Raw genomic sequence first — 16,588 nt, 5'->3', positions numbered from 1 at the left:
CAACTAGAAGAATAAATCTAAAATGAGTTCCTAGCCATTTCTCACCAATTAGCTCTGCTACTGTTGCCAACAGACTAACATCTACTCTCATGCCACCATATTCCTTTTTCTCTTCTCACTATTTGGACTGCAATGTCCCATTTCTTCCTTTTGGCCTGCCATCCATCCTGTCATAATACTATAGGGTGATCATTAACTTAAGTCATATGTAAACCTTCATTTAAAGCCACCTTGGAGAAGAATTAATACAGTTAAAATGTCCATACTACCCAAAGCAATCTACAGATTCAATGCAACCCTTATCAAAATACCCATGACATTTTTCACAGAACTAGAACAAATAATCCTAAAATTTGTATGGAACCACAAAAGACCCTGAATAGCCAAAGTAATCTTGAGAAAAAAGAACAAAGCTGGAGGTATCACCCTCCCTGACTTCAGACTACACTACAAAGCTACAGTAATCAAAACAGTAAGAGTACTAGCACAAAAACAGACACATAGATCAATGGAACAGAATAGAGAACTGAGAAATAAACCCATGCACTTATGGTCAATTAATCTATGACAAAGGAGGCAAGAATATACAATGGAGAACAGCTAGACTCTTCAACAAATGGTGCTGAGAAAACTGGACAGCTCCATGTAAAACAATGAGATCAGAACATGCCTTCACACCATATACAAAAATAAACTCAAAATGGATTAAAGACCTACATGTAAGACCAGAAACCATACAACTCCTGGAAGAAAACATAGGCAGAACACTCTTTGACATAAGTTGTAGCATCATTTTTTGGATCTTGTCTCCTCAAGCAACGGAGACAAAAGCAAAACTAAACAAATGGGACCTAATCAAACTTAAAAGCTTTGGCACAGCAAAGGAAACCATCAACAAAATGAAAAGACAACCTTGCTGTATGGGAGGAGATATTTGCAAATGATATGTCTGATAAGGGGTTAATGTCCAAAATATATACAGAGCTCATACAACTCAACATCAAAAACAACAACAACAACAAAAAAAACCTTGTTTAAAAAATGGGCAGAAGACATGAATAGACATTTTTCCAAAGAAGACATACAGATGGCCAACAGGCATGTGAAAAGATGCTCAACATCACTAATTATCAGGGAAATGCAAATCAAAACCACAATGAGACATCACCCCCCACCTGTCAGAATGGCTGTCATCAAAAAGACAACATAATGAATGTTGGGGAGGATGTGAAGAAAAGGGAACCCTCGTGCATTCTTGATGGGAATATAAATTGGTGCAGCCACTATGGAAAACAGTACAGAGGTTTCTCAAAAAATTAAAAACAGAACTATCATGTGATCTAGCAATTCTATTCCTGGGTATATATCCAAAGAAAATGAAAATACCAATTCAAAAAGATATATGCACCCCAATGTTCTTAGCAGCATTATTACAAAGCCAAGATATGGAAGCAACCTAAGTGTCCACCAAGAAATGAATGGATAAAGAAGATATGGTATACACACACACACACACACACACACACACACACACACACACACACAAATGGAATATTACTCGGCCATAAAAAGAATGAAATTTTAGAAGAATCTGACACATCTTGGCCAAAAAGCAACCTCAGGCTGCTGAGACACGACTCCCCATTCTCCTGCAAAGGTATAAAAGAACTCATCGTGGGCTTCCCTGGTGGCGCAGTGGTTGAGAACCTGCCTGCCAATGCAGGGGACACGGGTTCGAGCCCCGGTCTGGGAAGATCCCACATGCCACGGAGCAACTGGGCCCATGAGCCGCAATTACTGAGCCTGCGCGTCTGGAGCCTGTGCTCCGCAACAAGAGAGGCCGCGATGGTGAGAGGCCCGCGCACCGCGATGAAGAGTGGTCCCCACTTGCCGCAACTAGAGAAAGCCCTCGCACAGAAACGAAGACTCAACACAGTCATAAAGAAAGAAAGAAAGAAAGAAAGAAAGAAAGAAAGAAAGAAAGAAAGAAAGAAGGAAGGAAGGAAGGAAGGAAGGAAGGAAGGAAGGAAGGAAGGAAGGAAGGAAGGAAAGAAAGAAAGAAAGAAAGAAAGAAAGAAAGAAAGAAAGAAAGAAAGAATGAAATTTTGCCATGTGCAGCAACATGGATGGACCTGGGGGGTATTACGCTTAGTGAATTAAGTCAGACAGAGAAAGACATATACTATATGTTTTCACTTATATGTGGAATCTAAAAAATAAAACAAACAAATGAATATAACAAAACAGAAACAGAGTCACAGATACAGGGAACAAACTAGTGGCTACCAGTGGGGAGGGGGTGGTGGAGGGAACAAGATAGGGGAAGAGGATCAAGAGGTACAAAGTACTAAGTATAAATAAGTAAGATACAAGGATGTAATTACAGCACAGAGAATATAGCCAATATTTCATAATAACTTTAAATGGAGTATAATCTATATAAAAATATCAAATCACTATGTTGTACACCTGAAACTACTATAATATTGTCAATCAACTATACTTCAATTAAATAAATAAAATAAAATAAAACCACCTTGGTACTCTAACAAGTGACCTTATAGCCTTACTTTTCCCCACTAGTTGCAAATTCTCATGAAGCCAGATAGAACATTCCACATCAGCTAAGTGACTACAATGCTACTCTAATTAAAGTTGTACATTTCCAATACACTAATCTAAGTATTTTAGTTCATCTGAAAATACACACTTTTTATATTTCTTTAGAATTTTGCATACTTATGCAAATTACATTAATATATAATTATTCCAAAAGACAATATTACTCATACACACACAAAAGAAAATGAAGTTTGTGGGGAGAAATATAAATGTATAAAAGCAGGAGTTCTAAATTAATAACTGGTACTTCTCCCTTTTTAACCCTACTTGTTCATGGGGGAAAACTATGTATCTTCATTTATTTATACATACTATCCTCTCTAAATCTATGAAAGCACAAAATCTGAGAAAGAAAAGAAGCTGCTAACAACAAATTACATTACTCAAAATAGTCAATGCCTTTAGACACTGTTAAACTTATGTTTAGGCACCACCAGGATCTGAATTCCCTAATTCAAATCATATTTGACAGAACAAAATGAAATATTATAGTCAAATAATTTATTTTGTAAACACATTTTGAAAAGCAAACAAATTAAAAAGTAATCAATGCTTGATGTTGTAATACTTATTACATCGACTAGCTTATGTTTATGAAAGAACAAAAGATTTTAAAAGGAGTCTGTCAACACAATTAAAATTCTGTAAGACCAGTTTTAGTTACACATATATATTTTTCATTGCAGTGAGATTATATCAAATGAGTACATTACTAAAAATAATATTCCCAGATGTTTATAACAGATATGATTAATCCCTCTGAAACAGATGAAAAGAGCAGATTTGTTTGCTTGGTTGTTTGTTTGTAAGTGTTGTGAAAGCAGTAAATGAAAGAGGACTCACACTTCTCACATAACATACCAGTTTGGACCAACCAACCCTCCCACTGAAGTCAACTAGAAAAAATGACAGTTAAAAAAAATCAGCCTGAAGGTACTGGGAGAACTAAGATAAGGGTAATAAGCCCACGAATTAGAGCCATTTCTCCTTATGGGCATTCACTGATTTCAAAGTTGGAGGTGAGGTCTGAAGGGCTAAGAAACTGGGCTGTTTTACATAGCTAGGAAACCAAAAAGTGGAACACAGGGCCCTCACTTTGACCTGAGACCCCAAAGACTAGGTGTAAAAGTGAACTAGTAGAAGACAGGCCCCTCAGGGGACTGAACTTCAGTTTGGTGTGAATTACCTCAACACCTGAATTAGAATTCAGTTGATTGTGGATTTCTAGTGTCCCCAGGCACTCTTTGGGAATATAATAACTTTCTAGGCCTCAAATTATCACTACCTATGACTTTACAAACATGGTGTCCAGCACATGATTGTCTAGCACACAATAAAAAATAACAGGTCTCCATTCCAATCCATTCTCCATATTCTAAAAAGTCTTTCCTACAGAATAAAGTCCAATTTCTTTAGTGTGGTAACAAGAAAGCAACACTACAGTGATTACAGCATTATAAAATCAGGCTCATATTCTGACTCTATCACCAACCAGTTAAGCAACTTTGGGCCACTCACAGAATCTCTCTGTGCCTTAATTCTCCATTTACAAAATGGCAATAATAATACCTACCTAAAAGGTTATTGTGAGGATTAAATGACTTGATATATATAAAGAACTCTTGCACACTGCCCCTCACATAGTAAGTATTCAGTAGATGTTACTGATTACCATTTATTGGGTAATCTGGCACCTACCTATCCCTTCACATTTCCTATGATCAAGTTACTCGTAACTACTTACTACTGTCGCAAAATATAATGTTCTTTAGTGTGTACATGCCTTTGTACGTATGTTTTTCTCTACCTAGAATGTCCTATCTGACCCCCACACTTTGTCTATCATTCTTCTACTCATGATGAAACTCACCATGATGAATTCATTACTTCTGAAATCATATAGCACTCTTTTCATAACCTGATTATAACACTTATTGTGCTGTGTAAAAAATCTGTTTACATACCACCACCAGTGCCCAACTACTGTGTGGTGATGTAGCCTCCAAATTCTTGGAATTTCCCAAGTGATAGGAATGTCTCTGTTATTCATGGTGGGCTCAGAGTTTATGCTAATGAGGTGACTCAGGATGGGAGCTGGCCACACCAGAAAAACCAAGCATGTGATTGGCTGGGGCTTTAAGCCACAAGAAATCAATCTGACTTCCAGAGTCAGAATGGGGCTAAAGATTGCGTTCAGCCTTATGGCCAATGATTAGATCAACAATGCCTACAAAAGGAAACCCCCCAAAAAACTCTGTACACCTGTAAATCAGGAGAGCATCCTAAGTGGCAATACACACTGATATGTTGGGGAGGCAACATATGTCCTGAGGACGCAGCTTTGAGATGCTCCCAGATCTCACCCTATGTGTCTCTTCATTTGACTGGTCCTGATTTTTATCCTTTATAATAAAACTATAATCACAAGTATAGTGCTTTCCTGAGTTCTGTGAGTTATTCTAGCAAATTATTGAACCTGAGGGGGTCACAGGCACCTCTAAATTTGTAGCCAGCTGGTCAGAAGTGCAGGTGGCCTGGAGACCCCTGAACTTGCAGCTGTTATCTGAAGTGAGGGCAGTTTTGTGAAGGACTGTGCACTAAACCTATAAAGTTGGGTGCAACTTCAGGTAGCTGGTGTCTGCAATGGCCTGTATCTTACTCCTTACTGCATCCTCCAGGCTTATGACAGTCTCTTGAATTGAGGAGGTTATCAAATGTTTGTTGAATAATAAATTCTTATACAGCTGGAATAATTCAAACATTTAGATTCTGAATTCTTAGTAAAATGAAGTACAAACAGTATAGGCTTTTAAGTCCGGAGATTGTCAAGTCCAAATCCTGGCTCTACCATCTATTAGAAGTAAAACTTTATTTCTCTGAGTCTCAATTTTCTCAACAATAAATGGGGGATAATAGTACTTCTTCCACAATATCCTAACAAGGACTGATGACACTTAAACTGCCTAGTACAGTATTTAGATTCAAGTGGATATTCAATAAACATGAGTTTTCCATTTCTCTCAGGATAGTTAACAGGAATACTTGCTGATGAAAAGTCACTGGTTCCACCTTCACAGTCATATACTAAATCCCATCCTGCTAATTATCTTACAAAAGCTTCCTTTAGTATCAAGAAATGGCTGGTAAGAGTGTTAATGAATCACTGTTAATTAATGCAGTCATCACAACTACTAGAAAAACAAATGAAAAGGCACACATCTAAATGATGGTCAGTCAATAATGTCATAAAAATAGAGGAATGATAACAGTTACATCTAAATTGCTAAAAATAAATGTTTGAACCTAGTATCTTATCTAATTGTTGCAATAAATTATCTTACAATGTAATTATTCACAAGGCTCTGCTCCATTTTCTATCTATTGGTGTTAGATGAAGGGTTACTCCAGAATACCCTTTCTATAATTTTCAAACAACTCAAAAATTAAGTTCTACAAGTATCTTGAGCAATAGCAGTATCACAGAATAAGCATCTAAGCTCTCAAGGAGTCATTTTGAAACAGTCATTCGGAAACACAGCCCTTACGTATTTGTCCAAAAAAATAATAGTTTACATTCCTGTTAAAACAGAATATTTACAACATAAATAGTAAAAATAAAAATAAAATAAAAAATGTTGAAGGGAACAATAAGCTTTTACCCATATTTAAATTTTTAACAATGACAGGACATATAAGAGATACTGTATAAGTAACAAAAGTAAGGAATAATGTAATGAATAACTCTGGTCAACAATCATGTTAGTTAAATTGGACACTAAATCTACACTATATGCTCAAAAATTTTTCTATCTAATATATTCTCTCCTGTTTATAAAACATTTCATAATAATTTGTACATACATAATAAAGAGTTTTAAATTGATACTGAAAATGCTGTGATTTTAAAATTTTTAAATTAAATCTTACTACCTGACTACTAACAATAAAATATTTGGAAACAACCAAAATTCCCAAACTGTGAGAACTGATAGAAACACCTTCTTTATTAAACCACTACATAAAGCATAACTTAACCTTTTTTTACAGAATTTAAAATTTTATAATTTCTCTAAAATAAAAAGATAACTATAAAATATATATCTATTAATTCCTTTGTCAGCTAGAACTCACATTAATCTATCCAAATGCAGATAGTTCTGAAAACAGATTCAATTCACTTTAAAAGAATGAACTATGTACAGCAAGAATAAGGGGTATTTATTAATAAATCTACATTTCTGAAACAGTAACTACTTATCTCTGTTATATCAATGTTTACATTATTATATATACCCCTAAGTTGACAGTCACAGTATCATCATAGTCTTATACCATCTTTGAAGTTTAGCCATCAACGCCTATGCTAAATGTACTTTTGCAGTAAAGATGAGTATATATTTAAAATTAGTAAATTATACAGTTACTTTTCTACAACTGACTATAAATTCATCAATTAAACGTAACTACTCACCTAAGTACAGCTATTAAAGGTGCATATATTGAATCTCCATCATAAACGTACATATGATCCCAGCTACATTCTGTAGCAAAATGATTGAATCTTAATCTTAACACTGCATTTGGACTGAAAAAAAATTAAAATATTTTAAAATTAATATGTAATATGTAAAGCACGGTCTAAAGAAATCTTAGAGTATTTTATTAAAAACCTATTTACAGATAATTTAGCTATAAATCCATAAGTCATCAGTATAAAAGATTGATAACCAGTCATATCTAATTTGTAAAAATGATATACAACTCCAAAATCTATTAACCAGCCATATGTATGTATCATCCTTTTCTAAAAATTTAGTCAAGAGGAAATGTTCTATGTCTTGACTAAGGTGGAGGTACATAAATTGTATACATTACTGAAACCTTATTGAACTGTACACTTAATATGGGTGTATTTCATTGTATGCGAATTGTACTTGAATAAAGCTGATTTTTAAATTCAACACTCAAGACTGTTCTTATTTCTATGAACTCTTAACTAGAGGTACTAATAAGGTCTTCAAATTTTAATCAAAAGGTCTCAATACAATATACTGTTATTTGTTAACAAATATATGAGAGACCACAGGTACACAGGGAATTAATAACCTTGAAGTTTTAAAAAACCTTTAAAGTAACAAAAATAAAAACCCAGTTTTCCAAATACACTCTGTAAAATCATAAAATAGTTCAAAAACAACTCATATCATTTATGATCCATTCATAATATGTTTAAATAGATAAATTCAGTCTCAAGCCCTAATTACTGAAAAATGCCTCTAAAAGGACAATTAACTCTCTCTTTTACAAAATGTTCTTTTTTTAACACCCTTAGAACTAAAATGCTGAATAGTATGAACCAATGGCATAATTCAGCATGGAATATTTTTACACTTTCTATGCAGTCTTCAAATTCCATAACAAGCGATTTAAAAGAAGCCAAAAATGCATACTTGACTTAATGCCATAGTAACATAACTTAAAAATAAATATATGTAAAAATCAAACTATTATCACAAGTAAAAGGGTATTGTAATTTACATTAAACATTAAACATTATATCTAAAATTCATCAATCCCAACATCATGAATAATGTTTTCCAATAATAAACAACAGAATAAACTATATAACTATGAAGTTGTTATATTTTAATGCTTTAACACTGATATAATCACCTTCTTTATCATTTCAGAATAAATTAATTTAATGCAAATTGTATACTTACTAGCCTTCAATTAGCCATGTACATTTGGTTTTATACTTATAGTTAATTGGACCATCTGTTAAATATCCAGAAGGTTCTGTTAACCTAGAAAACAAAATCATGAAAATGATTACCTTAAAGTAACTTTAAGACACACAGTAGCATAAAAAATTTAAAAAGACACTAAACCAAACTTCCAAACAGGAGAATTTATTTACAACTTAAGAAAATTTTCAGATTGCCATATATCATCTCTCTAAATCTCAAAGGAAACTTATTTTGAATTTCTTTAAATTTTTATGTATTATGATTGTTTCATTTTACAAAGTGGAAAAACACATTGAAAGACTGAACATTATACAGATGGGTTCAATGCTGATGCAAAATAGATTAAGTTAAACTTCCTCTGCACAAAAATTAGATGGATGCAAAAGGAAGAAGATTAAATGCATTTTGAAAGATGCAGATCTATGGAATAGAGAAATAGTATATGTATCTAGCACTTTTGGAGGTTACATTGTTAGCTATGTTTGCTTTTCATGCAGCAAGACTAAAGTAGCTGTCACCAGACTTTATTGAGTTCAGCTACCTGTTTTTAGAATCATTTTCCTTCGTCAACTTTATATCTAGTCCAAGAACTCAGTCAATTTTAAAAATAGGGTAAATCAAGGGTTTTGTAATTATCCTCTATTTTAAACACAAAAAAGAAAAAGATATTTAGAAAAGCTTCAAATTTTCAGAATTTTAAAATATTTAAACAACCCAATGCTACTTCATTTTGTTCTCCTTAGCTCCAGCCCAATTATATTTTATCAACAAAAGACAATATTTTAAATAACTAAGATATCTTCCCATTTAGCCTTTATGTATTTATGTAGACATACACACACACACATACACGCACGCGTGCACATGCACATACACACACACACACACACACACACAATGGCTTATCAGTCTTTATATATCCCCATATACATACACACACATATATTTATACATACATACATACATACATACATGTATACACAGATATCAGGGTAATTATCTAGTTTTAGACAAAATTAAATTTTCCTTGTAGCGTTGAGTCTCAAAAACATGAAAGGAAAAGAGTTTCACTTGCCTAAATCAGGGTTAACAGAAAGGTCAATTAATGTAAATGTTATTTGAAAGTCTTTCGTAATCCCTGCAAATTAGTTTGGGTTTAAAAAAGGGCTAATTCATGCCTGGAAAAGTTTTTAAACATTCCAATGTTCTCAAAGTAATATAATAATAAATTGAGCATTTTTAGTATTAGGTATTACTGTAAGCTCATAATGTGTTACCTCACTTAAAAATCTCAAAAGCCCCACAAGATAATTATTAACCCCATATTACAGATGAGAAAACTGAAGCACATTTTAAATAACAAGTTAAATAGCTTGCCCTGATTTTTCACTTCCATTAATAGCTCCAGATGAGCTAATTCAGACAAACCTCCACTGAAGATAACTTAAAAAGCTAAAGAACAATTTTTAAATCTTATAAGTAACAAAATGGTAAGACCTACTAAGCCAAGATCCAGAAGTTGCAAATTCTTTAAAGAGGAACCAGGCATCCAGAGCTACTTCTGTTATGGAGAATTTTATCTATTTATTAGAGACTGCCAAAAGGCTGAGAGTACTTTTGACAGCCTCAAGGAAGAAGGGGGACAAAAGCTGGAGGCAATAACCTACAAAAGGTAGGGGCTCAAATAAACAACACGGCACTCTGAACTGGGACACAAAGATTTTCTATAAGGGTAAAGGTGTACCAGAAATCAGCCATTACGTGGACTGCAGCCCAGCTACAAGTCATCAGGATGACAGAAAACCCCAAGACCTACCATTGGCTTAAGGTGATACTAGAACTATTATGCCAAGGCTCCTAACGGAAGATACAAAAATATTCTCTGAAGAAAGGTAACATTATCCTAGTCCTCAAATTATTTCTACCAATAATTTTTCAAATAAGATATCTACTATGATCAAAGATAATAAGACACATAAGGATAGAAGACAATAAAACAAGAACCAACAGAATATCTTCAGGAAGAGACCTGAAGATATTCCAATTGTGGAGATTATCAGATGTGCCCTATAAAACAAATATGACGTACTAAGTTCAAAAAGACAAAAGACACGATTTAAAATTTCGGCAGTTAACTGAAAACTGTAAAAAGTAACAGTATATTTGAAAAAAATAATGGAAATTTTAATACTGAAAACTACATTAATCAAAATTAAGAATTCGATGGACGGGTTTAACAACACATTAAACACAGCTAAAAGAGGATGAGAGATCTAGAAGACAGGTCCATAAAAAATATCCAAACTACAGCAGGATGATTGAGGGTTCAACCCATTGGGTGTGGGTCACTCCACCAAGTAAAACTCCAAGGAGCCAAGATTCTAGTTGAGGGCAGGGGAAATACGGTATGGGGAGTGGAAGAACAGAATCATACACATCAGTTATGGTCTTTTAACAAATTAAATAGGTAAGTATCCTAACAACTTTACAAAGTTTCTATTTGATACACACACACACACACACACACACACACACACACACACACACACATATCCTCTCTCCTTCACATTTTTATTTTATTTACAAGCTGTAACTTTACAATTTAGATTTTAGATAATGGAATATTTAGTGTGACTATGACTGAATATGAAGAGCAATTAACATAACCAGTGATAGATACAATGACTCTCGAAACCGTGTGTTTCCTCCTTTTGGACAAAGGATGAGAACTTCACTTGGAAAAAGTGTATCTTCTTAGGTAGAAATACAGCTTTGTTGGTTGCTGGGGAGTTCACGTGTGTTTAGAAGGATGCATACAGAAGAAGCTGAATAATTAAAGGGCAGACTGGCAGTTATCCATTGCCTCCCACCTCAAAATTCAGACTTTTTGCCTACTTTATGAAAATGGATCTGGGCCCTTTAAATATTTTTTTTTTCCAGATGGCAGGATGCTAAGCCTGCAGGCTTTGTCAATAGAGCACGCTGGAGAGACTGCAGGAGGAAACAGATTTGCTTCCTGGTTCCAATGTACTCACTCAACAAGCTCCTGCAGCACTAGGTACTAGGCTCCTACGTACCTGATGGCCACCAGCACCCAGCCACCAACAGTTTCCCCCAGCACTTCCCCTCAGGCAGTTCTGCAGCAGAGGCCTCCAGTGAGACACCACTCTGTGAACAGCTTTCCCCAGCATCCCATAAGTAACCATGGCAAGTTCCAAAGGGCAGATGTTAAGCAAGTTCCGCAGGTACAGCTTTACAGTGACTTTTCTGCCATTCAGTAAGCCACAGCCTGCTCTCCCAACAAGGTCTGGATCTCAGGCCAGGTCACAGGGACTCTCACTTAAGAGTTCTGTCTCAGCCATAACAGTAGTAGTGGCTGCTCCTTGTATCTACTACTTCTGTATTTTGCAGAGTTCTCTTTACTTCTTACTAGCCAATTTCTCGGTTCCAATCTGTGTTACAGTCAATAATCCTTTACATTAAACTTTTCCTATTAAAATTACTGTGTGATCCTCTTTCCTGATTGGACCCAAACCAACCAATAACAATAAAGGATATGCAAAATAAAATCACAATAGCGTACCACTATGCACCCAACAGAATGGCTAAAATTAAAGAGATTAATAATACCAAATATTGGTAAGGATGTGGAGATAATTCTCATAGGATAAATCAGTACAACTTTAGAAAGTAATCTCATATTATCTTGCATAGCTGAAAACAGACAGTTGCCAACAGTGTCAGCATTACACCATATCCTCTCAGACCCTCTGACCATTTCCATACACTCCAGCCTGACTTTCTCGGGCCAGCACCTGCATCAATGTTGAAGGGCTCTCTCTGTCTACTAGAACCCACTCTTCCTATGCATGTGGTGGGCTGAAAGTGCCTGTGAATCAACATCCTCCCAGGGCAGCCCTTAGCCAATGAATGATTTGGAAAAACTCCAAACTTGCTTATCTCTTTGCTGCAATAATAATGAAGTGCACTTCCTTGTGGGATTTGGCTCCAGTCACCCAGTGTGGTACCTGACTTGATAACATACCTCCCTTATTGGCTCCTTCTCTTCTTTCACTTCTGTCAGTGTCCCTGAATCTCCCAAATATACTACATGTGCTCAATTCTTATCTCAGGATCTGCTTCAAGGTAGTGGAGGGGAGTGTGACCAAACTAACAGTACCAGGAAGCAGAACTTCAAGATGGGCTCTGGGGCTGGATCACTCACTGGCCAGATGGCAACAAGAGTCACACTGGGGGTGGTAGAGAGAGTGGCAATAACCTGTGGCATGCTATAGCTCACAATGACAAAGACTTTCACTTTTGCTGAATTGAGAGAGGATACCAGAGGAAGGTGATGCACTGACTAATGCAATAGACTTATGTGATATCTCTAATATTTGAGAAATAGAATAGCAAGGGTAGTTACAAGGACTGTGGAATTAGTTGACTGATGTTAAAAGCCATTGATATGCTAAAGGCAGAAAACTGCAGCAGAGTGCCTGTACTAAGACACCGACCCATAAGCAGCTTGCCCCAAGATCCTGTAAGACTCAATTCACCAACCACCAATTTTAGATACAGTGTAAATACCAGGGGACTCTGTAACATTTAAAGAGACTCTATTTCTGAGGCCAGAGGGTTGACCAAACTGGAAAACCAGCCCAGGACCAGATTATGAGAGGAGCAGAATTACAGAAAAAGTTTAGTTCACAGCCCTGGCAAGACTTCAGTGCTAAAGATAGTGCCCAGATACCTAGGAGGGTGCCACCTGGTAGATGTACTTGAGAACCTTGAACCTCTAGATTTATTTAACCGTTTGGGCGTGCAAAAGTCTTTTAGAAACCAGGGCTGACAGTGAGAAAAATAAATTCTCACCCTCTTTAAATGACTACAGGCGTATCTTGTTTTCTTGTACTCCACTTTATTGTGCTTCACAGATATTGAATTTTTTACAAATTGAAGGTTTGTGGCAACCCTTCATGGAGCAAGTCTATCAGTGCCATTTTTCTAATAGCATTTGCTCAATTTGTATCTCTTTGTCACATTTTGGTAATTCTCACAGTAGTTCAAACCCTCCACCAGCAAAAAGATTGAGACTTGCTGAAGGCTCAGATGATAGTTAGCATTTTTTAGCAATAAAGTATTTTTTAATTAAGGTACGTACATTGTTTTTTTAGACATAATGCTATTGCACACTTAATAGACTACAATATAATGTAAACATAACTCTTATGTGCAACTATATTAATGGGAAAACCAAAAAATTCATGTGATGCTTTATTGCAATATTGGCTTTATTGTGTTGGTCTGGAACTGAAACAGCAATATCTCTGAGGTCTGCCTGTACTTGTTCTTAAGCCACAACAAGCAGTAACACCAGAATTGAATTAAATCAATGTAATCAATCAATGACAATTGGCTACAGGAACCATGTATTTAAAAGCCATGTAATTAGTGGCAGCCCCATATACAGTGACCATTCAAAAATAAATAAACTGAAAATCCCCAAAAGTTTGACAATTAAGCAATAGACTAATAAGTCTCAAGGACAATTAGAAAATATTTTTAATTGTTAACACTAAAACCACACCATATCAAAATTTATGAGATGAAGCTCAACCATTGTTTTAGAGAGAAATTTATAGCTCTAAATGTATATATTAAAAAGTTGAAAATCAATTATTTTGATATGGGAATTTGAGAAGCCACATGCATGCCCAGGGAGACTTTTCTTAGACTACAAGCCCAGAAAAGACCTGAGAAGACTCTACACTTCCACCTCTGGCTAATTTTCAGACTCAGAGCAAGATGGAAGTGAAGGGTAAGGCAGAGTCATAAACAATGTGGCTAAGCACTGAAGCAGTGTCCCAACACAGTCAATCTGCACAGACTGGGAGAATTCTTTATTTTTTCTTGACTCCAGGCATTTGAGGAAATCTTTGTCAAAACACTAGCTTACCATAAACTAAAGGAACAGAGACTTTAGAAACCACACAAAACAAAGAATACAGTCATTACAAAAAACAGTTTAGAAAAGTCATTAAACAAATATACAACTACAACCACATGTAAGAAAAACAAACCCTGAAGAGGGGGAAGAACTCGATTTCTAGAGTTATCACATTATAATAATCAAATGCCCAGTCTCCAACAAAAAAATTACAAAGCATACAAAGAAACAAGAAAGTATAGCCCATTCACAGGAGAAATTAACAGATACCATCTTGCAGGAAACACAGAAATTGCGCTTGTTGGACAAACACTTTAAATCAACTGTTTTAAATATACTCAAAAATTCTAAAGGAAATCATGGACAATAGTTACAGGAAACCAGGAAAATGATGTCTCAACAAATAGAAAATATCAATTAAGATTTAGAAATGTTATGATCACAACCCTCATCAATAGGGTCCACTAAACAATCCTTCTCCCTAGTTTCTAACTGACAGTTGTAACAAACCCTTAAAGTCAAAATATTGTTATAATTTAAATTATAAAAACCCCAAATCAGGGCTGAATCAAATGATACAAATTATCAGACATAAATTAAGCCTGTATGATAACAGTCTAGAGCCTCAGAGACTTAATTTTAAAGAAAATCCTAATTTGTTCCATGACCTTACACAACCACTTCTATTTCAATTTCTTCTCTAATGGAAGAAGAGAAGTATAACATATTCAAAAAGTACCTTAATACATAGTCAAGAAATATATAGCTCTTTTAATAAGAAAATAAAGCCGGAAATTTAAGAACAGGCAGCTTTGCAACTATCACCTACAATATAATCTATCTTCCTAGTTAGGAATATACCTCCCAAACTGCGTATGAGGAAATCTAACACTACTGGGGATTTCTTTCCCCAAAACCCCTCTATTTGTCTACCACCCCACCTACTCGAACTGACCCAGTCCTGTGCTATGTTGGGAAATTCCTTACCCTTAGTTTAAAATATATCTCCCCTCCTCTAAAGAAACATATACTCTAGGAGCTACAACTATAACCCTTATCTCCCACCTATAAGAGGTGATGTGAAAGAACTGTTATGTTTCCCCACCTAGGCTACACAACAGGAGTACATGAAAACCACCCACTCTGTCCCATCCTCTTCACCTTCAGAGGCACAATTACACAGACTTAAAAGAAAACTCTACTCACCACAGCCCCTGAAATCCTTCTGTACCTTCATCACCCATTCCTAGCAAAAGCCCCTACCAAGAGCCTACCTTTGCCTCTACTTACTGCAAAGAGGTTTCCTCTTTGCCACTTTCACTCTACTAGAAACATGGAGGGGCTGACACCAACCAAGATAAAAGGATGGAAAATCCTTTCTCACCATCAAGAGATAGGAGTAAGGGGGGAAAACTCCTACCACTTCCACAATAAGGAAGGAGCAATTCCCCCTTTGTAGTTTCCTGATCTCTTCTTCAGCTTGAAGAATGTTCACCTCCATGCCACTTGAGCAAAGAACTCCCATTACACACTTTGGACATCTTCACCACCTGGAACTGTTCTTCTAAAATTCAGAAGTCTTATGCTCCAAGATTACACTCTGACCACAAACACCTAGTTTCCAATCTATTTCTTCACTTCTTACTCTTAACATCACCTGTACATTCCAGCTGGGTAGAGATTTTCAAGAATTAGGCAGCATATAATTCAGCTACGTAAAAGGTAAAACAGGCTTCTTCTATTTCTAATGCCGTTTCTACAATGCATTCTAAGTTTCAAGTAGTTAACTTATTTTTAATTTGTAGCAATCATGTTCTTGGATTGAGAACCATATTGACATGGTTAATCTAGATCAGGGCTCCATAAACTACTGGCCTATTGCCAGTTTGTGTAAATGAAGTTTTATTGGAACACAGCTACACCCATTTGTTTACATATATCTAAGATTGTTAACATGCTACAAGAACAGAGTTGAGTAGTGGCAACAGAGACCATCTGGTGTACAAAGCCTAAAATATCTACTATCTGGCCCTTTACAGAAGAAGTTTTGCCAATCCCTGTCTAGATGCCTGCACATGCCCATATGCCTTGCCAATGTCTCATCTAGCTGAAACTGCCCAATCTAGACTCCTTAATCAAATAAGCATGCTGAGCTGTTTATAACACAGGAGTGGCCACTACTAAATGCAGGAAAACCAGCACAAACATTAAACAGAACTAAAATTAAATCAATTAAAGTGTTATTCTCTATCCTGGCCATGAATAC

At 35.7% G+C, this 16,588-nt stretch overlaps 1 protein-coding gene across 6 annotated transcripts in view; it reads right to left on the bottom strand.

Moving 5' to 3' along the window:
- Positions 1 to 16,588, bottom strand: part of ATRNL1 (attractin like 1) — a 705,133-nt gene that overhangs the window by 670,169 nt on the left and 18,376 nt on the right. For 5 of the 6 annotated variants that reach the window (XR_014249113.1, XM_082407780.1, XM_082407777.1 and 2 more), the window contains exons 2-3: positions 8,346 to 8,429; positions 7,094 to 7,207 (exon numbers count right to left, since the gene is read on the bottom strand). Coding sequence is in view for 5 of the 6 variants with exons in the window: in XM_082407780.1 (XP_082263906.1) it covers positions 7,094 to 7,207; positions 8,346 to 8,429 (198 nt within the window). In the remaining variant the exon portion in view is untranslated. Of the gene's footprint in view, positions 1 to 7,093; positions 8,430 to 16,588 lie in introns of all 6 variants that reach the window. The other variant, XM_082407779.1, reaches the window with a different exon arrangement.

This window comes from Balaenoptera borealis (genome assembly GCF_965194805.1).
Source record: "Balaenoptera borealis genome assembly, chromosome: 10".
NCBI classification, from domain to species: domain Eukaryota; kingdom Metazoa; phylum Chordata; class Mammalia; order Artiodactyla; family Balaenopteridae; genus Balaenoptera; species Balaenoptera borealis.
The sequence above is the reverse complement of the archived record's forward strand: the minus strand, read 5'-3'. Positions and strand labels throughout refer to the sequence as shown.